The sequence below is a fragment of the Cnephaeus nilssonii genome (genome assembly GCF_951640355.1).
Source record: "Cnephaeus nilssonii genome assembly, chromosome: 3".
In the NCBI taxonomy this organism is placed as follows: Eukaryota; Metazoa; Chordata; class Mammalia; order Chiroptera; family Vespertilionidae; genus Cnephaeus; species Cnephaeus nilssonii.
In genome coordinates, this window is record NC_137074.1 from 64,804,529 (window position 1) to 64,830,877 (window position 26,349).

General features: G+C 39.3%; 1 protein-coding gene and 1 pseudogene across 2 annotated transcripts in view; one reads left to right on the forward strand and one right to left on the reverse strand.

Moving 5' to 3' along the window:
* Window positions 1-24,854, forward strand: part of NAA50 (N-alpha-acetyltransferase 50, NatE catalytic subunit) — a 38,637-nt gene extending 13,783 nt beyond the window's left edge. The window contains exons 2-5 of the mRNA XM_079762818.1: window positions 16,404-16,540; window positions 19,830-19,949; window positions 20,559-20,625; window positions 21,803-24,854. Of these exons, the coding sequence (XP_079618944.1) occupies window positions 16,404-16,540; window positions 19,830-19,949; window positions 20,559-20,625; window positions 21,803-21,980 (502 nt within the window). The 3' untranslated portion in view covers window positions 21,981-24,854. The remainder of the gene's footprint in view (window positions 1-16,403; window positions 16,541-19,829; window positions 19,950-20,558; window positions 20,626-21,802) is intronic.
* On the reverse strand, window positions 16,572-19,174 carry LOC307094169 (ornithine decarboxylase-like; annotated as a pseudogene). The gene has a single exon. The product of its transcript is annotated as an ornithine decarboxylase-like (transcript).
* Window positions 24,855-26,349: the final 1,495 nt, after the last annotated feature.

Sequence of the window (26,349 nt, forward strand, 5' to 3'; positions counted from 1 at the left end):
TTTCATTATAGATGAAACAGTCTTATATTGGAAGAAGATAGCATCCACCACTTTAATAGCTAGAGAGAAGTCAATGCCTGGATTCAAATGACTCTCTTGTTAGGTGACTTTTAAGTTGATGCCAGTGCTTATTTACTATTCTGAAAATCTTAGGACCCTTAAGAATTATACTAAATCTAGTCTCTTTATGCTCTAGAAATAGAACAATAAAACCTGAATGACAGCACATCTGTTTGCAACATGGCTTACTGAGTATATTTTAAGCCCACTGTTGAGATCTGCTCAGACAAAGATTTTTAAAATATTACTCGTTGACAGTGCACCTGGTCACCCAAGAACTCTGCTGGAGATGTACAAGATTATATCCATTCTGCAGCCCATGGATCAAGGAGTAATTTGGACATTGAGTCTTATTATTTATTTAAGAAATACATTTTGTGCCGAAACCGGTTTGGCCCAGTGGATAGAGCGTCAGCCTGCGGACTCAAGGGTCCCAAGTTCGATTCCGGTCAAGGGCATGTACCTTGGTTGCGGGCACATCCCCAGTAGGGGGTGTGCAAGAGGCAGCTGATCGATGTTTCTCTCTCATCGATGTTTCTAACTCTCTATCCCTCTCTCTTCCTCTCTGTAAAAAATCAATAAAATATATTTTAAAAAAAAAAGAAAGAAATACATTTTGTAAGGCTTATAGCTGCCATAGATGGTGATGACTGATAAATTTGGGCAAAGTAAATTGAAAATCTCCTGGAAAGGATTCACCATTCTAGATACCATTAAGAACATTTGTGATTCGTGGGAAGAGGTAAAATAAATCAGCATTAACAGGAGTTTGGGAGAAGTTGATTCCAACCCTCATGAACGACTTTGAAGACTTTAGTAGAGGAAGTAACTGCAGATGTGGAAATAGCAAGAGAACTAGAATTAGAAGAGGAATTGCTTCTTATGATTGAGCAAAGAAAGTGGTTTCTTGAGATGGAATCTTCTGATTAAGATGCTGTGAAGATTGTTGAAATGACAAAATAGGATTTAGAATATTACATAAACTCGGTTGAGAAAGCAGCTGCAGGGTTTGAGAGGATTGACTCCAATTTTGAAAGAAGTACTACTATGTGTAAAATGCTATCATACAGCATTGCATTTTACAAAAATAGTGAAAGGAAAAGTCATTCAATGCAGCAGACTTCATTGTCTTATTTTAAGATATTGCCACAGCAACCCCAGCCTTTAGCAACCACCATTCTGATCAGTGAGCAGCCATCAACATCAAGGCAAGACCCTCTACCAGCAAAAATCATGTCTCAACTCGCTGAAGGCTATGATGATGGTTTGCATTTTTAGTAGTACTTTTAAATTAAGGTATGTACTTTTTTAAAGACATAATGCTATTGCACTCTTACTAAACTACTTACAGTGGAAACATAGCTTTTAAATGCACTAGGAAACAAAAAATGCATGTGACTCACTTTATTGCAGTATTTTCTTTCTTGTGGTGATCTGGAACCAAACACAATATCTCCAAGCTACCCCACTTTATATCTGTAAATCTTCAGTATGAGTCTTCAACATACAAGGACTTTAAAAAAACAACAACAACAATACTTTTATACCTAATATCATATGATCTAATACCCAGTCTATATTTGTTTTTTCTCATAAGTCCTGTAAAAGTCTTTTAAAGATAGGTTTGTTCAAAGCAGAATCCAAAAAGGTCCACACATTGCAGTTGGCTGTAATGTCTCATGATCTCTCTTTAAAAAAAAATGTTTTTATTGATTTTCAGAGAGAGAGGAAGGGAGAAGGATAGAGAGAGAGAAACATCATTGAACGGTTGCCTCCTGCACATTGCCTACCAGGGTTCAAGCCCTAAACCCCAGGCATGGTGCCCTGACTGGTAATCAAACTGGTGACCTCTTGATTCATGGGTCAGTGCTCAACCACTGACCACATCGACTGTCTCATGTTCTCTTTTATTTCATTTTAATTCTTTATTGTTTAAAGTATTACATAAGTCTCCTTTTCCCCCCATTGACCTCTCCCCGGCCGCCCCCACCCCCCAGCACATACCCTCAACCCCCTACTGTCTGTGTCCATTGGTTATGCTCATATGCATGCATACAAGTCCTTTGGTTGATCTCTCACCCCCTCACCCCCTGCCTTTCCTCATAGGTTGGACAGTCTGTTCAATGTTTCTATGACTCTGGTTCTGTTTTTGTATATTCCACAAATGAGTGAGATCATGTGATACTTACCTTTCTCTGACTGGCTTATTTCGCTTAGCATAATGCTCTCCAGGTCCATTCATGCTGTAGCAAATGGTAAGGATTCCTTTTTTACAGCAGTGTAGTATTCCACTGTGTAGATGTACCAGTTTTCTAATCCACTCATCTGCTAATGGGTACTTAGGCTGTTTCCAAATCTTAGCCATTGTAAATTATGCTGTTATGAACATAGGGGTGCATATGTCCTTTCTGGTTGGTGTTTTTGTTTCTTGGAATATATTCCTGTAAGTGGGATTACTGGGTCAAATGGCAGTTCCATTTTTAAATTTTTGAGGAAACGCCATACTGTTTTCCACAATGGCTGCACCCATCTGCATTCCCACCAGCAGTGCAAGAGGGTTCCTTTTTCTCCGCATCATCGCCAGCAGTTTTCATTTGTTGATTTGTTGATGATAGCCATTCTGACAGGTGTGAGATGGTACCTCATTGTTGTTTTGATTTGCATCTCTCAGGTGATTAGTGACTTGGAGCATGTTTTCATATGTCTCTTCTGTATGTCCTCTTTGGAAAAGTGTCTATTTAGATCCTTTGCCCATTTTTTGATTGGATTGTTTATATTCCTTTTGTTAAATTGTATGAGTTCCCTATAAATTTTGAAAATTAACCCTTTGCGGGGGCCGCGGGCCCCTGGATCCGGGTGGGCCTGGCCCCGGGTCCGGGGGGGGCCGCGGGCCCCTGGATCCGGGTGGGCCTGGCCCCGGGTCCGGGGCTGGCCGCGGGCCCCTGGATCCGGGTGAGCCTGGCCCCGGGTCCGGGTGAGGCCACGGGCCCCTGGATCCGGGTGAGCCTGGGCCCCGGGTCCGGGTGAGGCCGCGGGCCCCTGGATCCGGGTGAGCCTGGGCCCCGGGTCCGGGTGAGGCCGTGGGCCCCTGGATCCGGGTGAGCCTGGGTCCCGGGTCTGGGTGAGGCCGTGGGCCCCTGGATCCGGGTGAGCCTGGCCCCGGGTCCGGGTGAGACCGTGGGCCCCTGGATCCGGGTGAGCCTGGGTCCCGGGTCCAGGTGGGGCCGCGGGCCCCTGGATCCGGGTGGGCCTGGCCCCGGGTCCGGGTGGGGCCGCGGGCCCCTGGATCCGGGTGGGCCTGGCTCGGGTCCGGGTGAGGCCGCGGGCCCCTGGATCCGGGTGGGCCTGGCCCCGGGTCCGGGTGAGGCCGCGGGCCCCTGGATCCGGGTGGGCCTGGCCCCGGGTCCGGGGGGGGCCGCGGGCCCCTGGATCCGGGTGGGCCTGGCCCCGGGTCCGGGGCTGGCCGCGGGCCCCTGGATCCGGGTGAGCCTGGCCCCGGGTCCGGGTGAGGCCACGGGCCCCTGTATCCGGGTGAGCCTGGCCCCGGGTCCGGGTGAGGCCGTGGGCCCCTGGATCCGGGTGAGCCTGGCCCCGGGTCCGGGTGAGGCCGTGGGCCCCTGGATCCGGGTGAATCAGTGCCCCTGGGTCCGGCCGAGACCAAACCAGAGGGAGTCGGACCTGCATTACCACCATTTGTCCACCATCCAGAGCTGAGGGGTCAGTGCCGACATGTACTCATAGGGAACTGGTGGACATTGATATTGGGTCTCAAAAGAACTGTTGGTCCAGAAAGAAACTCACTACAGACTGATTCATTTGCCTGTCAGCATAACTATTATTGCTCGTCGCACATTCAATTCTTATAAGTATATCTCTAGTGACACATGATTTCGCTCATCTAGGGGAAATGATGAACAACATAGACTGATGAACAAGAACAGAACCAGAAACAAGGAGGCATCGATCGGACTATCGGGCCTCAGAGGGAGGATAGGGGAGAGTGGGGGGAAGGGGGAGAGATCAACCAAAGGTCTTGTGTGCATGCATATGAGCCTAACCAATGCTTAAGTTCAACAGAGGGTTGGGGCATCCAAGGGGAGGGGTGTGGGATGGGAATGGGGGGATGAGGACAAATATGTTACACCTTAATCAATAAAGAAATTTAAAAAAATAAAAATAAATAAAAAATAAAAATAAAAAAAAAGAAAATTAACCCTTTGCACTCGCTTGCTTTTTTCTTGATTCCTTTATTCTAATGCTAACCGTGTCGAGTCACACTCGACATCCGAGTGCAAAAGGTTAAACCCTTATCAGAAATAACATTGGCAAATTGTCTCATGTTCTCTTAATCTGACAGTTCCTTCTCCTTTTAAAACAAAACACACAAAAAGCTTACTTTAGAATAGTTTGAGTTATAGTTTTAGATTTACATTTGTGAAGATGGTAGAGAGTGGTTCCAAGTGTTCCTATATGTAAAGAACTCTTACAACGCAATAAGATAAGCAGTCTAATATAAAAATGGGAATTCTTATGAATTAATGTAAAAATTACAAGTTTATTTACAGGCCTAGACCATGGAAGAGATTTAAATAGACATTTCACCAGGTAAAATGTACAAATGGCGAATAACCATACAGAAAAATACTCAGCATCATTAGTCACTAGAGAAATGCAATTCTAGTAAGATATGACTTCACATCACTTAGAATGGCTATAAACAGAAAGGCAGTAAAAAATGTTGGCAAAGATGTGCAGAAACAGGAATTATAGGTGGAAAAATAAATGATGCAGGTGCTTTGGAAAACAGTTTAGTAACTTATTAATTTTCCATTACTGTTGTAACAAATTACTACAAACTTAATGGCTTAAAAAACACATATCTGTTACCTTAGTTCTTAAGACAGAACTCTGAAATGGGCTTCACTGGGCTAAAATCAAGGTGTTGGGAGGTATAGTGATGTTTGAGTAGTATCCTTCCCAGACTCCTGGAATCTCAGTGTGTGATCTTTAGAAATAGGGTCTTTACAGGTATAATTAAGATGAGTTCATATTCGCTCTGAGTAACTCAGTTGCTTAGAGCATTGTCCTGATATGCCAAAATTGTCAGTCAATCCCCAGTTAGTGCAGACACAGGAATCAACCAATGAGTGCATAAGTAAGTGGGACAGCAAGTCAATGTTTCTGTCCCCCACCCCCTTCCTCCTTTCTTTTCTCAAACCAATAAATAAAAAAAAAAATTTTAAAAATAGTGAACTTGCCTTAACCAGTTTGGCTTAGTGGATAGAGCGTCATCCTGCGGACTGAAGTGTCCCAGGTTCAATTCCAATCAAGGGCATATACCTTGGTTGCGGGCACATCCCCAGTAGAGAGTGTGCAGGAGGCAGCTGAATTGATGTTTTTCTCTCATCGATGTTTCTAACTCTCTATCCCTCTTCCTCTCCCTCTCCCTTCTTCTCTGTAAAAAATCAATAAAATATATATATTTTTAAAAATAGTGAACTTGTTTTTTTTTTTTTTTAAAAAAAAAAGAGGCATACTCAATCAGGGTGGACCCTAAATCTAATGACTAGTGTCCTTATAAAAAGAGGACACACACCCACAGAAGACTATGTGAAGATGGAGGCAGACAATAGAGTTGTGCTGCCATAAGCCAAGAAATACCTGAGACAACTACAAGCTGGCAAAGGCAAGGAAGGATTCTACTCCGGAGCCTAAGAGCCTTGACAGATAGAATGAGAGTATGGTTCTACTGACATCCTGATTTTGAACTTCTAGTCTCCAGAACTTAGAATAAAATTTGTTTTTCAAGCCACTTTTTTTTTTAATATATATATATATATATATATATATATATATATATATATATATTATTGACTTTCCACAGAGAGGAAAGGAGAGGGACAGAGAGCTAGAAACATCGATGAGAGAGAAACATCGACCAGCTGCCTCCTGCACCCCCCCCACCGGGGATGTGCCCGCAACCAAGGTATATGTCCCTAACCGGAATCAAACCTGGGACCCCTCAGTCCGCAGACCGACGCTCTATCCACTGAGCCAAACCGGTTTCGGCCAAGCCACTTTTGTGCTAAATTTTTTAAGGCAGCTCTAGGAAATTAATACAATAGGATTATGTTTCTTCTAGAGGCTTTAGATGAGATTGTGTTTTCTTGCCTTTTTAGCTTCAACAGGCCACCTACATCCCTTCATCTTCCAAACTAATAGCATAGCATCTTCAACTCTCCTATCTGCTTTTGTTATTACATCTACTCTGACTCTTAAGGACCTCTGTGGTTAATCTTCCCATCTCAGATTCTTTTTTTTTATTTTTATTGATTTTTTTACAGAGAGGAAGGGAGAGAGATAGTCAGAAACATCGATGAGAGAGAAACATCGATCAGCTGCCTCCTGCACACCCCCCACCGGGGATGTGCCCGCAAACAAGGTACATGCCCTTGACCGGAATCGAACCTGGGACCCCTCAGTCCACAGGCTGACGCTCTATCCATTGAGCCAAACCGGTCTTGGCCCATCTCAGATTCTTAATTACATCTGTAAAGTTCATTTTCCTTGTGAAATATTAAAGATTTCTGGGATTAGAACATGGACATTCCTAGGGGGCCATTATTCTGCCTATTTTGGACAGTTTCTTTTAAAAGTTAAGCATATTTGCCATAACCCAACATAGCCTATTATAGGTATCTACCCAAAAAAATTAAAACATGTTCACATGACTTGTATGTAATACTAATAGCATTATTTATACCTGGAGGCCCGATGCACGAAATTGTGCAAGAGTAGGCCTTCCTTCCCCCGGCTGCCAGCTCCGGCTTCCCTCTGGCACCCGGGACCTGGCTTTTCTCCGGGACCCGGGCTTCCTTCGCAGCCCCGGCTTCATCCGGAAGGACATCTGGCCTCATTAGCATATTATGCTTTTATTATAGATAGCCACATCAGGTGGTAAACGGGTTTTAAAAATGTGCCATAGTCATACAATGGAATACTATTCAACTGCTGACATAGTATAACATGGATGAAACTCAAAAAATTATGCTGTATGAGAGACGTTGCCAAAAAAATCACATGTATGATTCTATTTGTATGAAATGTTCAGAAAAGACAAATCTATAGAAAATAAATTTAGAGGTTGGCTTTGGTTTTACATCAGATAATGCATATGGGAATTTTGGGGTGTAATGTGAATGTTCTAAAGCTGAAGTGAGGTGATGGTTGCACGACTTTGTAAAGTCTAAAAATCATTAAATTGTGTACTTAAAACAGGTGTATTTTCTGGTATAATAAATTAAACCTCAAGAAGGCTGTTTAGAAAGAAAAGTGAGGGAGGATGTAAAGGAGTGGGGATGGACTTCATGCACCTAGAAATCTTTGTGACATTGATTTAGGCAAAGATTTCTTCTGACACCAAAAAGCATGACTCACAAAGGAAATTCATCAAAATGTAAAATTTCTGATATGTGAAAAAACTATTAAGAAAATTTAAAAAGCCATAGACTGGGAGAAATCATTTACAATATACATAGCTTACAAAGGACATCCTATATAATAAAAGACTAATATGCAAATCGACCAAATGGCAGAATGACTGGCGGAACAACCGGTCTCTGTTTTGCACACTGACCACCAGGGGGCAGATGCTCAATGTAAGAGCTGCCCCCAGCCTGCTGGTCCTGACCAGCTGTGGCGGTGGATGGCGGGGCAGGCCCAGGCCAGGCCAGCTAAGGTGGGTGCCATTGCCCCCCCCCCCCCCCCCCCCCGCCAATCTCCCTGCTGGTCGCCCCACAGATTGGCCCTGATCGCTGGCCAGACCTAGAGACCCTACCCATGCACGAATGTCATGCACTGGGCCTCTAGTGCAGTGGTCGGCAAACTCATCAGTCAACAGAGCCAAATATCAACAGTACAAAGATTAAAATTTCTTTTGAGAGCCAAATTTTTTAAACTTAAACTTCTTCTAACGCCACTTCTTCAAAATAGACTCGCCCAGGCCGTGGTATTTTGTGGAAGAGCCACACTCAAGAGGCCAAAGAGCCGCATGTGGCGCGCGAGCCGCAGTTTGCCGACCACGGTTCTAGTGTGTTCTCTTACCTCTTTTGTCAAATATTATTTGACCATAATGGTGTGGGTCAATTTCTGGGATCTTTGTTCTGTCCCATTGCTCTCTATGCTTGTTCTTGTGTCAGTACCAGGCTGTTTTGATTATAATGGCTTTGTTAGTATAGTTTGATATCTGGTATTGTGATCCCTCCAACTTTGCTCTTTTTCAAGATTTGTGAGGCTATTTGGGGTCTTTTTTTTGGGTTCCATATAAATTTTTTGAATAGTTATTCTAGATCTGTGAAATATGCCATTGGTATTTTAATAGGGATTGCATTGCATTTATAGATTGCTTTGGGTGGTATGGACATTTTAATGATGTTAATTCTTCCAATCCATGAACACAGTATATACTTCCACTTGTTTGTATCTTCCTTTATTACCTTTTTTTAGTGTCCTATAGTTTTCTGAGTACAGTTCTCTTACCTTCTTGGTTAAATTTATTTCTTAAGTATCTTATTCTTTGTTCATTTTTGCAGTGGTAAATGGGATTTTTTTGTTTGTTTCTCTTTCTCAGAGTTCATTATTATTATATAAAAATGCCATCAATTTCTGGATGTTAAATTTGTATTCTGCTACTTTGCCGAATTCATTGATTAAATATAGCAGTTTTTTGGTGGAATCTTTAGGGTTTTTTCATATACAATATCATGTCATCTGTGAATAATAATAGCTTTCTTTCCTCCTTTCCAATTTGGATACACTAACTGAAATGAAGAATAATTTACATGGAATTAATAGTGGAGTAGATGAAGCTGAGAAGCCAAGCAGCAATTTAGAATGTAAGGATGCAAAAAATACCCAATTAGAACAGCAAAAATTAAAAAGAACCCCCCAAAATGAGGATTGTAATTGGAGCCTCTAAGACAACTTTAAGCATACCAACATTCACATCATGGGGGTGCCAGGGAGAAGAGAGAGTGCAAGAAATTTGAAAACCTATTTTTAAAAATAATGACAGAAAACTTCCCTAACCTGATGAAGGACATATACATATTTATCCAGGAAGTGCAGAGAGTCCCAAACAAGGTGAACCCACACAGGCTCACACCAAGACACAGCATAATTAAAATGCCAAAGGTTAAAGACAAAGAGAGAATGTTAAAAGCAGCAAAAGAAAAGCAGTTTGTTACCTACAAGGGATCTCCCATAAGACTGTCAGCTGACTTATAAACAGAAAATTTGCAGGCCAGTAGTGTTTGGCAAGAAATATTCAAAGTGATGAAAATCAAGGACCTACAACCAAGATCACCCAGCAAAGCTGTGATTTAGAATGGAAGGCCATATATAGTGCTTCCCAGACAAGAAAAAGCTAAAGGATTCAGTCACCACCAAACCCTTATTATATGAAATGTTAAAAGGTCTTTAAGAAGAGGAAAAAAAGATTTAAAATATGAACAGTAAAATGACAATAAATACATATCTGTCAACAATTGAGTCTAAAAGAAACCAAAACAAAATGAAGGAACAATCAGAACCAAAACAGACTCGTAGATACAGAGAACATATTTTTGTTGCCAGGTGGGAGGGGAGTTGGGGGTTGGATGAAAAAAGTAAAGGGGTTAAAATGTAAAAATTGGTAGTAACAGAATAGTCATGGTGATGTAAAGTACAGCATAGGGAATCTGTATATATAAAAGCCTAAGTGACCACACGACCGTTCACTATGACACGCACTGACCACCAGGGGCAGACGCTCAACGCAGGAGCTGTCCCCTAGTGGTCAGTGCGCTCCCACAGCAGGAGCGCCACTCACCTAACTGATAGGCGCCAGATGCTGGGCTCTTGGCTGGCAAGCGCAGCGGCAGCAGGCACAGGGGCCAGGATGAGTGGGAGCGGCATGGCGCCTGACCCCGGCTCCTCCCTGGTCACCTGCTGCTTTGTGCACTACTACATCTCTCGGGGGATGCCCGACGGCCAGTTTCGGCCTGAAACTGCCAGTCCAACATCCGCCGAGGGGTCCTGGATTGTGAGAGGGCACAGGCCAGGCTGAGGGACCCACCGGTGCACAAATCCATACACTGGGCCTCTAGTATAGTCAATAATAATCTAATAACTATGTATGGTGTCAGATTGATACAAGATTTATCAGGATGATCACTTAGTTATATAATGTTTACTCACTGAGGTGTACACCTGAAACTGATGATATGTCAACTGTAATTGGAAAATATAACATGATTTTAAAAATAAATAAAAGCTAAGAAAATTGATCCCCTAAAGGCTGAAAAATCGAGGGACAGCTAATAGTTGATAGAAATAGAAAATTGCTGATGGATTTGAATAGACCTCATTAACAATTACCTTAAATCTAAACAGAGTAAATGCTCCAGTTGTCAGATTAAAGGAATAAGACTCTTAAGTATATACTGTTTACAAAAGACATTTTCAATATAAGCACACAAAATAAGTTAAAAGGATGCTAAAAGATACACTATGGGACATTGATTAAAAGAAAATTGTGCCGAAACCGGTTTGGCTCAGTGGATAGAGCGTCAGCCTGTGGACTGAAGGGTCCCAGGTTCAATTCCGGTCAAGGGCATGTACCTTGGTTGCGGGCACATCCCCAGTGGAGGGTGTGCAGGAAGCAGCTGATCAGTGTTTCTCTCTCATCGATGTTTCTAACTCTCTATCCCTCTCCCTTCCTCTCTGTAAAAAATCAATAATATATATATATTTAAAAATAATAATAAAAATAAAATAAAATAAATAAAAAATAAAAGAAAATCGTATGTTGGAGAGGGAGAGAGAGTTAGAAACATCAGTGATGACAGAGAATCATTGATTAGCTGCCTCCCACACTGAAGATCGAGCATGTAACCCAGCATGTGCCCTGACTGGGAATTGAACTGTGATCTGGTTCATAGGTCGGTGCTTAACCACTAAGGCATGCTAGCCAGGCCAAAGTAGGTTTTAAGACAAGGACTAGTACAGCAAAAATAGATAAGAGGATCAATTCATAACAGTCCTGAATGTTTATGCTGTTTAATAACATAACTTGAAAATACACGAAGCATACTATCTTTATGTGCAAGTCCTCATAAAATTTGTTCTCCTTCCTCTCCTACCCCAGCTTCCACATTTACACAAAGCACACTTTGTCTTACCGTATTACATTGCCTGTAGTTTTGGGAATTCATAATTGCTGCTTTGTTCATGTTCTACCCTTTCCTTAGGATGCATTTTTGCCCTCCCACAAAACAAACTTCTAGTCATCCTTCACAACCTTTTTCAGGATCACTTCTAGTATTATTTTTATACTTTGTGTGCCTATGCTATTACTAGCATTGTATTATATATACTTAGGTGTAAAGTCCTTTGCATTCCAGGTGTTAGCACATAGGTGTTCATATATTGATTTATGCTTTGAGTAAGCAACTTTGATGTTTGTGAGAACTCTAGAAAATTTTAGATCTAGTACCGTTAGAACTCTTTAAAGCTCTATTCAAGTGATGTTCTTGTTTTCTTAACATTTCTACATAGCCCTCTATGTTTATGCCTTTGATACTACACATTCTTTGCTAAATTATGTAAGTTGATAATATTACTCTGCTATATTTAGAATATCCACTTCTTAAAATAATTCAGAGCTAAGTGATCAGGATTACAGAAGTATTCCATTTCAATCAAAGTTAAACTGTATTTGAAGGTGAGTTTGCTGACAGTTACATTTAATAACCACTTTAAAATTCTGTTCATAGCATATTCTTACAGTCTATTAATATCAAACTTGCTTAATTCCTTTCTTAAATAACTACCAGACAATTCTATTATAGTTTTAAAATTCTGTTTTAAAATATGTAGGTATCTGCCTGTTTGTCCATAGAAAATATTGAAAGACTTTATATATCAGTTATTTATGGTCTTAGTCTTATAGGATATTTTCATTTCCTAAGTAATTTCTATGGTAATGGCCTGTTTTTTTTCTGTTTTGTTTAGTAAATCGGCACGTGTATTTTAAAATTATGCAAGGAAAGATCAAACTGCCTCTTCCCTAATGATTCAATATTGTGTTCTATATTTAGGCTTGATTTGTCTACCCCAGTGGAAACTTTTTTTAGTAGTTAACTTTTATTAGATTCAGCCTAGCACACTGCACTTTAACCACCTTTTCCTTCTGTATAAAGATAAGAAAGACCTGATTTTGATCCTTTTAAAAATTATAAACATACGTGAATCCTGGTAATTACCCAGAAATCATTCTTAATTTTTTTTTAATATATTTTATTGATTTTTTACAGAGAGGAAGAGAGAGGGACAGGGAGTTAGAAACATCGATGAGAGAGAAACATCGATCAGCTGCCTCCTGCACACCCACTACTGGGGATGTGCCCGCAACCAAGGTACATGCCCTTGACTGGAATCGAACCTGGGACCCTTGAGTCCGCAGGCCGACGCTCTATCCACTGAGCCAAACCGGTTTCGGCCTTAATTTTTTTTTAATTAAAGTTCTTTCACTTATAATTTAGAAGCTTGACTTCTGTGTGGTTTTTTTTAAGTTTTTCTTTATTATTGTTTAGTATTGGCTTCATAATGTATTTTTCAATTGCTTGTTGTTGTTGTTGTTAATCATCACCCAACGATAGTTTTTCCATTAATTTTTAGAGAAAGTGGAAAAGAAGGAGGGGTGAGGAGATAGAGGAACATCAGTGTGAGAGAGACACATTGATTGGGGCCCCTTCACTGTGCAGGCCGACACTCGAAACGCTGAGCATACCAGCCAGGGCTTAAAAACTTTTAAAAAAATATATATTTTTTTAATTGATTTCAGAGAGGAAGGGAGAGAGACAGAAACATCAAAGATGAGAGAGAATCACCGATAGGCTGCCTCCTACATGCCCCCCCCCCCCCCCCCACTGGGAATGGAACCACAACCTCCTGGTTCATAAGTCGATGCTCAGTCACTAAGCCGCCGGCCAAGCTCAGTCACTTTTAAAATACAGAAGCTAAATTTTTTGTGTGTGTTGTTGTTAATCCTCACCTGAGAATATGTTTATTGATTTGAGAGAGAGAGGAAGGGGGAGACAGAGAGAAACATCGATTAAGTAGTTGCCTCCTGTATGTGCCCTGACTGGGGATCAAACCCACAACCTTTCAGTGTACGGGATAATGCTCCAACCAACTGAGCCACCCAGCCAGGGCCAGAGACTAAAATTTTTTAAGTGCAATGGGGTGATTTTTAGGTAGTGTGCTGTAAATCTAACTGATAAACCTATAATATACTAGGTGTACCAGTTAATAATGCGGATTTTTTCAATAGATGGAGTTACATGTATGTTGATATATATGCGATTTGATATGTATGCTATTTTGTTGTATTGACAGCAAGCTTCAAAACTTCATATGTCAAATTTTCAGATTACCACTTGTTCCGATCGATGGCACACGCACTTTCTGAGCAGCACTTCAAAACACAGAGAAGTGGAAAATTGGGTCTCTGAATGGTCTGCCTCAAAACAAGAAAAGTTCTATTGGGATGGTATCCACAAATTACCTGAAAGATGGGAGGAATGTGTAGCTAGTGATGGACATTACTTTGAATAAAGAAAGCACTTTTGATGTTTCTCTTGAAGTTATCATGTTTTCTTTGATTACAAAATCCGCATTATTAACCGATACACCTGGTAGTTAAAAGAAATTACTGCACCCAGTTTGTGGTGCTATATACTAAGTTGAAGAGTAGCATTATGTTGCCTGGTATCACTTGTATATGGAATCTTATAAAAAGACAGAAAGGCAAGTATTGCATGGTATCACTTACATATGGAATCTAAGAAAAACCTCAGAAACAGTACAAAAGTGGTTGCCAGAGTAGGGAAGTAGGGAGAGATTGGTACAAGGGTACAAACTTTTAGCTACAAAATGCATAAGGTTTGAGGATCTAATGTAAAATATGGTGACTATAGTTAACACTGTATTGTATAATTGAAATTTGCTAAGAGAGTAGAACTTAAATGTTCCCACACACCAAAAATGGTAACAATGTGAGGTGATGGATGTGTTAATTAAATGGGAGAAATTCTTTTTAAAAATAATCGATCTATATATATAAAAGCCTAAGAGACCGTTCGACCAGTAGCTGTGATGCACAATGACCACCAGGGGGCAGACGCTCAGACTGGTAAGTCAGGTTGCTGCTGGGGCCCTAGCCCCAAATCTGGTTCACCTGCACCAGATTCCCTTTCAGTGTGCATGAATCCATGCACCGTGCCACTAGTATTTATGTAAGATGTGATCCTGTATTTTAAGGAATCCTGTATTTTATAACATATCAGTATCTGCCAATACAAAAAGCTGTGGGCGGTAAATGATAGGTATGTGAGCCCACTACATTTTAATAATGAAAAGGTTTGGGGTAAAATGTTCAGATTTTAAGAAGACATACAAGATGTTCAAGGGTAGTTGCTCGCAATTAAATGAAAAACGAAATAAAAATGAAGGAGAATTGAGGCAGGAAGGCTAAAGTTCCAAATGAACATAATGGTCTGTAATCAGGGAGGAGGGGAGGGTTGTTTGGTTTTTTTTAAGAACTGTAATACATTTTACTGTTGTCTAATTATCTAAATTTTAATATTTCAGAGGATGTTGTGTTAAAAATTACCTACATTTTGACCACATTTTTTGGACTATGCTTTTAAATTTTTTTATTCATTGACTGATATTAGGAAGTGAGAAACCTCTATTTGTTGTTCCACTTGTTTATGTATTCAATGGTTGCTTCTTGTATGTGCCCTGACTGGAGATCTAACCCATAACCTTGACGCTCGCTAACCTACTGAACTATCCGGCCAGGGTCTTTTGAAATATGCTTTAAATATTTTTTGTATATATTAACATTTTTTGTATATATTAACAAAATTTTTGTATCTATTATATCTATAATAATAAAAGCGTAATATGCTAATTATACCGGACGACCTTCTGGACAAAGCCGGGGCTGCGAGGGAAGCCCAGGTGCCAGAGGGAGCAGCCAGGGGAAGGAAGGCCTACTCTTGCATGAATTTCGTGCATCGAGCTTCTAGTATACATATATATATGTATATGTAGTTGGAATATGCTTTTCACCCTATAAAACAATATATCAACACTGTCTTTCTGTGCTAATAATATATATTAATGTTCATGCTTTATTTAGCCAGTTCCCTTTTGATGGACACTCAGTGTTTTGTTTAGTTTAGTTTTGTTTGCTGTTATAAAAGTGTGATGAGCAACATTTTTGTTTAGCCATTTCTCCAACAGTTTTAAAAATCTATGTGCCTTTATTGCAAATGATTATTTAGGGCAGCGGTCGCCAACTGGTGATCCGCGGACGACTGGTGTCCCTGAATTCCGAAAGGTTGGCGACCGCTGAATTAGGATGTATTGTTTGTATTTCCTGCTGTTGACCAATGCCATTGTGATATGGAATTAGCACTGAAAGAGTAGGTAGGACCTACAAGGTTTTCTAGCTGCTTGGTTGGTATCAGATTGTTTTATTTTTTAACTCATTTTTATTTGATGTTTTCTTCGAACGTTTTTATCACCTGTTAAAAATTTTAAGAAGACAATGTATATAAGCAGCTCTACTAATGATATTGCTAGTGATAGCAGGAAGAAAAATTATGTAGATGCTGTTCAGGTTTGTCTTGTCACATTTGATCAACCTTTATGGTAGTAAAATTGACTTGATCTATTAAAAAAATTTTTTTTGTTGGCAGCTCTGTTACTATAATTTGGATTATATTCTTAGAATAAATTTCTAGAGTGGAATTACTTGGAGAAAGGAGATGCCTTTTTAGGCTTTTTGATATACGTGCTAGATTGTCTTCCAAAGATATAGCTACTGACAGTCCCACCGGCCAAGTATAGGAATCCCATTTGCTACCACCTTGCCAATATTAGGTATCATCATTCTTTTTAATCAGTAAGAGAGGTTTTATATTTTCTGAACCAGAGACAACAAGGAAAACTTTGACATTTATATAGCATATTATTCTGAACTTCTTAATATTTGTTGTTTACTGTATTTGTCTCTAAATGTATACAAGTGTGTAAAAACTAGGAATTGAATCTTGATGTAATGACTGGCAAAATCTGCTTATAAATAGTATTAACCTTCATAGAAATAAAAAGTTACTGTAAAAAGATTAAATTTTTTAATCATGTAAAAAAGATTTGGTACCTTTTTAATATGTTCATTTTAACAAATGTAGCTAATTATATTTTATTGAGTACATTTTGGTTTGTTCCAGTAGCCGGATCGAGCTGGGAGATGTGACACCACACAATATTAAGCAGCTGAAGAGATTAAACCAGGTCATCTTTCCAGTCAGCTACAATGACAAGTTCTACAAGGATGTGCTGGAGGTTGGCGAGCTAGCAAAACTTGGTATAATGTTTTTTTTCTTCATTTGTTTATTCATGTTCTTGACCCTTAGTTTTTAATAGTAGAGCAGGAAGGTTTAATCTCCTATTTTACAAGTGAAGAAATGGGAGTGCTCCAGATTCTGAGAAAAATTTCAGAGAAATCAAGGCAGAATATTTGAAATTTAAAAGGAAATGCTACATCTTTTATTTAGTGCGTGCCTGTGTGATTTCCCATATTTTGCTTTAATCTAGATGAGAATTAAATTTCTAAGATGGTATAAGAGGTTTTTGAAGCTGTTGAAATTCAAAGTAGCTGATAAAACTTAAAGCTGATAGCAACAGTTTAGTCCTTATAAATTGTGTTGTTTTTAAATTGTTGCTGAATTTATTAAAGTAAATGACTGCCAAATGCTGTACTTCATTCCTGACATTTAACTATGCAACTTTCCCTGGAGTGAAGTCCAGATGGGAAGGGAATGTCCCTTGTCTCTGTGGGCAGGGTTCCAAGGGCCTCGTGCACCTTCCCTGGGCACTGGCTGTGATGGGACCAGACCAGTTAGTTAACATGGGGCTCTGGGCATTCCAGTCACAGCCACCTGTGGACATTCGGGGCCGGGGGGAGCGGGGGAGCAGAGCCACTATGGCAGACGTTGGCCACTGTCATCAGCAGAGGAAATGGCCTTTCTGATCCATCCTGTTCCTTCTACCTGCATGGAGCTATACCTACTACTCCTTTCAAGAATCCACAGCAAACTTTATGCAGGACTCATGTACTTAAAACAAAAATGCCCAACAGGAAAAAGCATGTCCATGGAGTTTTAAAATAACAAAAATCACCAACTCTTAAGTCCTCTGGGACAATTTTCTCAGCTTTGGGGGAAATGGAAACCTGGATTCCTACTTGTAAAAACACATGCAAGGCAAGCCGTTGTGGAATGGACACACGGAAAATTTCCCAGTGCTTAATTTTCAAGGTACTTCATTGTTAAAACAGGTCACAACACTAATCCTCTGGCCTGTGTGCCAGTGTATAAGCTACAAATGCTTGCCTGGCAGCTGAGGTCCATTCTGTAGTAGCATGTTTGAAAATTGAATAAAAATCCATAAAAAATAAATATTTAAATAGTTTCCATAGGAACACAGATAACTGTGACCCCATTACCTAGGCCTTCCACATTATTCCATCTGTGCCAACTCCACTTACAAAGACATTTCAAAACTAACAATAATTAAGTTAATGGTCCCCCAAATCCCTTAAGTCAAGCTACACCCCCATACAGCTACAAGAATGATTGAAGTATAGGCTGCTGAGAGGCGTTTCATCCCACTCTCCCCGGTACAAGACACAGGCAGAGCACTGGCGTCCTGCTCTTACACTACAAGTGGGAAGTCCTGGTTCTGGACTTTCTGCATCAGTTGCCATGTCAGCCTTAACAGCACATAGTAAATAGTCGTCCTCTGGAATTCATTGAAAGTAGAAGCAGCAGCAAGGGTGTAAGCACCCATGTTTTCAAAGAGCATCCAGTCTCCAACATGCACCTTAGGCAAGCCACAGCGCTCTACTATGTGATGGAGGCTGTCACATGCTGGCCCCCAGATGCTGGATGGATAATACTTCTCATCTGGTTGGTCCTCTTCTGCAGAAGGGACTTCACGTGCACATGATCATAGAGGATGCAATTAAATGATACATATACTCCATTATTCACATAATATATAAAGGTTTTTTCACCCGACTCCTCTTCATCATCAGAGCCTGTTTGTTCCTTTAATACCAGTTTTTTGGCAGTGATGTTAACTGCAAGTGTGAAAGCTGATGCAACATAGTATCTGCCTGGCTCAGCTATGAGTATCACTCCCAAGTCTGATGGAAAATACTTGTCCAGGGCTGGGTTGATTACACTGACGATCTCAAATTTAAGCTTTGCATCCTCAGGTCCAGGAAAGCCACCACCAATATCCAGCAGATACATGTTGAAGCCAACCTTAGCTCCCATGTCAAAGACAGCAGTGGGCATCAGAGATGGCCAGCATGAAGGTCTCAGGGTCAATACAGCCACTTCCATGTGGAAGCTGACACTGATGGCATCAATGTTTAGCTCCTTTGTTCTAAAAGAAGCCTGCTGCTGGTTTTGAGTAGGGCATCAAATTTAACACTGAGGTGACAGACAGCTTTGGAATCATTAGTAGCAATCCACAAAACCAACTTTGCCTTTGGATGTGCTCTAGCAACTTCCATCAACTTGACCTTATTATGGAAAGTGATCATCTGGACTCCTTTATTGGCAGCATATTTAATCTGAGATACTTGTTTACAAGGATTTGCATAGATAATCCTCTGGAGGCACCCCAAAACTCTGCATCAATTGTATTTCAGTTTTGCTGGCACAGTCAAATCCTGTCCCAATGGCAGCTAAGGGTCTTCACTATCGTTCTACTGTCATTGCAGTTCTACTGTCGGTGACCCCGAGGAAGAGCTTTTAACCATTTCAGAAGTTTCTTTAGAATGTCTCCCAGGTCCGCAACATACAAGGCATCCTTATCATCGGAAGAAGAGACTTCATTAATTTTTTGGTCCAGAATGTCCATGGCAGTAAAGCCTTCATCAAGGAAATGGCAATCAAACTCTTCATTTACTAATGTTGTTCATGTTCATGGTTTCTGGATGTTCTGAAATGCAACACAAAGGAAAACGAAGATATGGGAGTTAGAAACTATTGCCAGCTGTTCACAAATGCAGCTCTCCAGGAATTCCAAGTCCAGCGGAAGATGGGTGTCCTCTTAGTGTAGCAGTGGGAATGCCCTTAGGCAGAGTGCCTCAAGCCACCGCCTGAGCACACAGAATGGCCATTCCCAGTCAGCCACCCAGCCGCCCACCACATAGCTCCCTCCCTCTGAGGACTGCTGGAGCTTGGGAATCTAAGGGACTGACTTTTTTAATGTTTATTTTTGAAAGTATTACATATGTCCCCTTTTTCCCCAATTGACTTCTTCTAGCCCCTCCCGCTCCCCAGGCTTTCACCACCCTATTGTCTGTGTCCATGGGTTATGCATATATGCATACAAGTTCTTTGGCTGATCTCTTCCCATCCACCTCCCCTCCCCCACTTCCCCTCTGAGGTTCTACAGTCGGTTCCACATGTCTGTGTCTCTGGATCTATTTGTTCAGCAGTTTATTTTGTTTATTGGATTCCACATATGAGTGAGATCATGTAATACTTAACCTTTCTCTGACTGCCTTATTTCGCTTAACATAATAAAATGTGTTATTCTGTCTGTTAAAAGTTATATCTTTATGTTTTCCATGGCAGCCTATTTCAATGATATTGCAGTCGGTGCGGTATGCTGTAGGGTGGATCATTCACAGAATCAGAAGAGACTTTACATCATGACACTAGGATGTCTGGCACCATACCGAAGGCTAGGAATAGGTAAAATTACTGTTTTTTATTATTATTTCTTCAAAGAAACATAAACACATTGTTAATTCTTCCTGACCCAGTAAGTCAAAGCATTTTTTTAGGAATACTGGGAAGTGGTTACTGAATTATATAAGGTGAAGAATATTTAGCCCTAGCCGGTTTGGCTCAGTGGATAGAGTGTCGGCCTGCGGACTAAAGGGTTCCGGGTTTGATTCCGATCAAGGGCACATATCCGGGTTGTGGTCTCAATCCCCAGTGTGGGGCATGCAGGAGGAATGATTCTCTCTCTCCCTCTCCCTTCTCTGAAATCAATAAAAATATTTTTTTTAAAAAAAGAATATTTATTTATTAACATAATTCAGTTGAAAGTCCTATATAGATTTATTGTCAATGTCCCTTTTGTTTTTTCTTTTTTCCTTGTACCTGGGATGTCTTGTATATAAAGGTTGCTTTTCTGCTAGCAGTTTTAAACATACATAGTATAGAAAGAGAACAAATATTTAGAAAATCAGGATATCTAGTGTTTGCTTCAAATTCTATAAGGACTCAGTAAGTGTTATAGTCATATGTAATTTAAAGATTGATCTTTATGAGATTACTTATTTGTCTTGTTAATAGGAACTAAAATGTTAAATCATGTCTTAAACATCTGTGAAAAAGATGGCACTTTTGACAACATCTATCTGTAAGTACAATGATATTTAATATAATTATCTAAAGAGTTTAATAAATTGGCAATAGAAATCTTTACAGAAATTTTAAATTCTGGTCACTTATTTCATTGTCTTTTGGAAACACCATGGACGTAGTGGTTAATAATAGATTAAGAAACCTGAGGTAGCCCTGACCTGTTTGGCTCAGTGGATAGAGCATCAGCCTTTGGACTGAAGGGTTCCGGGTTCGATTCCAGTCAAGGGCATATACCTTGGTTGCGGGTGCATCCCCAGTAGGAGTTGTGCGGGAGGCAGCTGATCGATGTTTCTAACTCTCTGTCCCTCTCCCTTCCTCTCTGTTAAAAAAATCAAAAAAAAAAAATCAGTGAAATATATTAAAAAAAAAGAAAGAAAGAAACCTGAGGTAAAACATTCTTGTTTTGCTTTAGTATATTGGGGTGGGAGCTTCAAAGTCACAGGGACGAAATAATTTAAAATTTAAATTGTTAAATTTAAGAATCCATTAATATTTTCTTTAACCCTCAATTTGCACTCTGTTTTGGTTAAAGTCTCTTAGTTATGTGCTCATTAGCAGCAGAGTTTAATTATAAAAATCAGAGAGTACCTGGCTGATACTAAGATCTTAAGAGACCTCTGATTAAGAGCCAGGGATAGGTCATAATAATGGATTGTTTCTTAAGATTCTCATTTTTACTTTGACAGTGGGAGAGATTAAGTTATAATGCTATTTGAGGAGTAATTGAGAAAGCTCAAATTATTTTCAAAAAATAGCATGTTTTTATATCAGTCACAAAGGATATATTCAGGCATTCGAGACCTAATATATTACTTTTTTTAATTCTTTTTTTTCTGTGTATGTTAATATGGTCTTTGAATCTTCTCTCATTGTAATAGAAAATGTTATCATAGCTAGCCCTTTGTTGATTTTAAGAATAATCACTATTCCTTGAGTCACTAATCTCAGCCAACTATCTTATAAATGTAAAAACTAGGTTAAAAGTGTAAGTCTGTTATCAGAAGGTTTTCTGAAATGAATACCTAATCTTTGTTGATTACTAGTAATTTCAAAGAAAGTCTAACAAATGTCAGCAGTATTCCACCTCCAACCAATTTGAAGCTATCTGTGGGGAACAGGTAAAAGCTTATGAAATCATAATTTTTTTTTTCTGATACCTTCTTATATCTCAGGCATGTCCAGATCAGCAACGAATCAGCAATTGACTTCTACAGGAAGTTTGGCTTTGAGATTATTGAGACCAAGAAGAACTACTATAAGAGAATAGAGCCCGCAGATGCTCATGTGCTGCAAAAAAACCTCAAAGTTCCTTCTGGCCAGAATGCAGACGCGCAAAAGACCGACAACTGAACAAATTACAAATGAACTTTCTTGCACTTGCTTGTCGCCAAATAAAAGAGAGGCCCATTGATTCTCCCCCCCACCCCCCTTTGTTTTGAAGCTTTTCCCACTCGTTGTTCTTGTTTTTCCTCATTTCTTTCCTTCACTTTCCTCTAAAAGTTTTAATACTTTCCAAGGACTTTCAAAATTAATCATGTTTAGGTTGTTTTTGTTTTCTTGTTTTTGTGAGCTGGATTGATTGTAGGAAGGAGAGGTATAGATCTGTTTATTTCACAGTTTAAGATATATGGTCCCGAGAATTTGGGTATCAATTTAAATTTATTTTTAACTTTTTTTAATGTCCTGCTTTCACATTGAAGGGCAGAGCCTACAAAATATTATATATTTCAAAAGACAAAAAGAAGCAGTAGCAATATCTTGTTCTCTAATTATAGACAAGTTTAGTGTGTTTGTGGTACTTTGGGTTTTTCAAGACTGTTTGTGGGATACTAATCCCTAGACATTGCCTTCAACTCCACCTTTTGTCCTTCTAAGTACTATCTCAGGAGTTGGACTATTGTTATCCTTGTAAGAAATACTAAGCTTATTTTGTGTGTGTGTGTGTGTGTGGTTTTTTTTTTAAGCAATTATTTCTTCCTTCCTCATTGGTGGCTGAGGGTGGGTGGGATAGTTTGGGTAGGTAGTGTTAGACTTTGGTCTCAGTATTTGAGTTAAACTGCTTTTTGCTAATGAGTTGGTTGGTTGTTAGCAGGTTTATTTTTCCTGCTGTTGATTGTTATTAGTGGCGTTAACTTTTTAGAGTGTAAGCTGAGCTGGTGAAATTAATTTTTTTTCTAATATCCCAGCTAAAAATATGGCCTTTAACACTGACCTAAAGAGGTTTGTTGTGACTTTTTTTTTCCTCCTGTCCCCTTTCTTCAGTAAACCCATAGTAGTTAGTATAACCTTAAAAATGGAGTTGGTGTCCTTATAGGTCAATACCCCTAAAGAATCCTGAAGTAGGTGTTGTCTGTTGGACATATTAAAACATACTTAAAGGTAAGCTTAGATGGACTTGTGGCACAATAAATGCATTTAATGTCAGCTAATGCAGGCTGTTAAAAGTATGGTCACTGAGCATTTGATTATGTAGGAAAGAATATCTAGACAGTATTTTTGAGAATGACATAGCTGTGCTATTATCTGTTGGAGAACATCCCAGATTTGCTTACATTCTGTGCCTATGATATTGAGTTTAAGGATTTGGGGGAGGGAGAATTGTTAAACATATTACTTCTATTCTTGGAAAAGTAAAAGTTCAGAAGTGTTACCAATGCAAATGTCACTGTGACCTCTACTGACAGAAACTGGTTTATGCCAGATCATTTTCTGGTGCATAAGGAGTGGTTTTGACAGATTGATAATTTTGTAAGACAAGAGACATCTGAAATTTTCTTGTTTTCCTCCATAGTCCCATCTCCAATATTTAAATTTTTATGATTGCCAATATTGGTGGCCCAACAAATTATCTCATTAGACTTTAAAATAGTGCATAGAGTTTGAAGATTCTGTCATTTGACTTTAAAAGGAAGGTTGTTTCATAATATTTATCCTCTTATGTAAATTCTGCTATGAAAGTCTCATCTCTCCAAATACGTTAAATGACAAAATTACTTTACACAGCGTTTATACACACTTTATAATCTTCAGTTCTTATTTGAGAATGTGAAAGTACAATAGACTTCAGCAGTCTTAATTGAGTGCCAACAATAATACAGAAAAGGAAGATAGTTGATGAATGAGTTTATAGGGTTCTAATCTTAAGATAGTAAAAATGTAGAAAGACCATGCTGGTTTCTTGGGTATCAGTTACTTCAGCAGTATAAATCTAAGCTTAGAATAAAAGTTTAGCATTAAGCACCTTTACCTTATGGATAAGCTTCCGCTTGCTCTTGCCAAGAAAAGAGTGCTTGAGTTACAGAAGGCATAATTAGTTTGAAGAATTCAGCCTTTTTGTAAACTTCCAGATATCAAAATAGATTTTGATATATAAATGAGTTTTCTGAGATGACACTGCCTCTATTTCTATAACCATTTCACCTGGACTATCAGTCCTATGAATGTATCCCTAAATGTTGTTATTGAAAACCGAATAGCTGCCTCATGACAATTCAGTACATGTTATTTAAGGAGGAAAAAATATAAATTTTGAATTGAGTGTGTAGGCTCCTTATCATTATAGTGTTTCTTTTTCCTCACTAGTCAGTATCTTAAACCTAAATTGTAAATGTTTGTAAAGGGTTAATTATCCTACATCAGACTTGTATTAAATATTTCCATCCACTTATGGAGGAGGAGGATATAGAAGAGGTAGAAGCTGGGCACTAGTTCATATGCTTATGAGTCAGTAAAGCCTGAAATAAGGCCCCATGTTGAGTTGGTTATTTTGAAATACGATAAAAATTATTGAGGTAAAACAATTCTATCAACTGGATGATTGGGTTACAGGATATAACCACCATATTTTTCAGGACAGACAGTTTTTACTGTGGGATGAATAGATAAAAATTATACTGGATGGCAATTGTATTTGAGTTCTAAATAAAAAAATCTGCAGTGAAATCTATGCAATATAAAATTTGTCCAGATTAGTTTTATATGGGAAAGAAGTTCTGAAATATCCCCAAAGCAGTTTACTCATCAATTGAAAGTCCTCCAAAAACAGAACTATTGGGAAACCATGGTATGTGGGGTGGAAAAGAAAGCTCCCTCAGTTTTTTGGAGGGAATAACTTTAAAAGTACTTAAATGGCTAAGTTTACTTGGTGCAGTTAAGAATTAAATTTGTTGATTTTAACATTGCTGTTACATCTGAAATAAACTTAATGTGATGTTCTGGTAGTAATCTGTGATGTTTGTATATGTCCAAAAAAACCCCACACACCCTACTTTGTGTTGAATTTTGAGATCAGTTATAGGTAGTCATTGTTTACTATTTCCCAATTTGATTTTCGAAATACTTTTACATTTCTTTGAAAACTAACTAAAATAGCCAAAGTCTAATTAAAGCCTCCTAATTCAGACCTTTTAGACTTGCTAGAAACACTGCCCGGTATCTGCAGTTCAGTCTCAATCAGAGAAAAAGTCTCAAGGAGTTGTCTTCTTTCTGCTGCTATATTTTGAATGTAATTGTTAAAGACACCTGACACTTTAGGCTGTGATCTCATTAGTGGTATGCATTCACTACAGATGATATATAATGTATTCAAAATTTTTTCTTTTTGTTAGTAGTGAGGAAGGAATTTTAGTAGTTGAATGAGTTAGGAGTTGCTTTTTAAGTTTTTTTACTGAATGGATGGATTTAAAATTTTGTCTTTAACAAAATTAACTCAGTGTTTACTATCTTAGTCAAAAGTGTTACAATTTGAATTTTATTTATTCCATTCAAGGAACAGTGGGTGATCTTTGCCTGATGTCTTAGTTATCCCTGTGTAGCACATCATCCCAAAATTTAGCGGCTTAAAACTTATATTACCACCCACAATTTCTGAGTCAGGAATCCAGGAACAGTTCAGCTGGGTTCTGGCTTGAGGTTGCAATGAAACTGTCAGCCAGGGTTACATCATCTTGAAAGCTTGACTGGGGCTGCAGGAGCCATTTCAAAGATGGCTCATTCATTCACTTGGCTATTGGAGGGATTTAGTACCTTCCTGTCACCTGGTTTTCCCCAGAACGAGTGATTCAAGAAAGTGAGCAGAAGCCATGCTTTTGTATGAGCTATCTTAAGAAGTGACATGCTAATAACTTCGGCCAAGTTCTGCTGGTCACAGAGACCAACCGTTGTACTAACTAGGTACAATGGGGAGTACCCAAGGACATTAATACTAGGAAGTGGAGATCAATGGATATGACGCCACATTATACTTGGAGAAAATTTTAGGCTCTGTTGACAATAAAGGCAGGTTTAATGGAAAGATTCTCTTACCTTACTCTCTAGAGGGCTTAGTTTCCTACATAAGGGTTAGAAAGCACTGCACTTTATTGTTATTCAGAATGTAAAAGAAATAGGGAGTGGGACTAAAAGTTTTGCTGTTGAGTTTTATGCCTGGGTATATACTGTAATAATCTGTCTCCCAGATTAGTGCATTTCTAGCTGTGTGAGTTGAATATTCCTGGGAATTGGATACAGTAGTGAGTAGAAGTGATGAGCCTAAGAATTTTTCAGGGAATAAAGAATTTTTCAGGGAATAAATCACAGTGTCCCAAATTGGACTTCCCTTATAAAGCTGTACCACAGGAATTTAGTCCTAGTTTACAGCCAAATAACAGCCATATGGGAAAAAGAGCTTGAGTAAGATTTTTAAATGTAGGTATAGTTATCTTGATAGAACACAAATGTA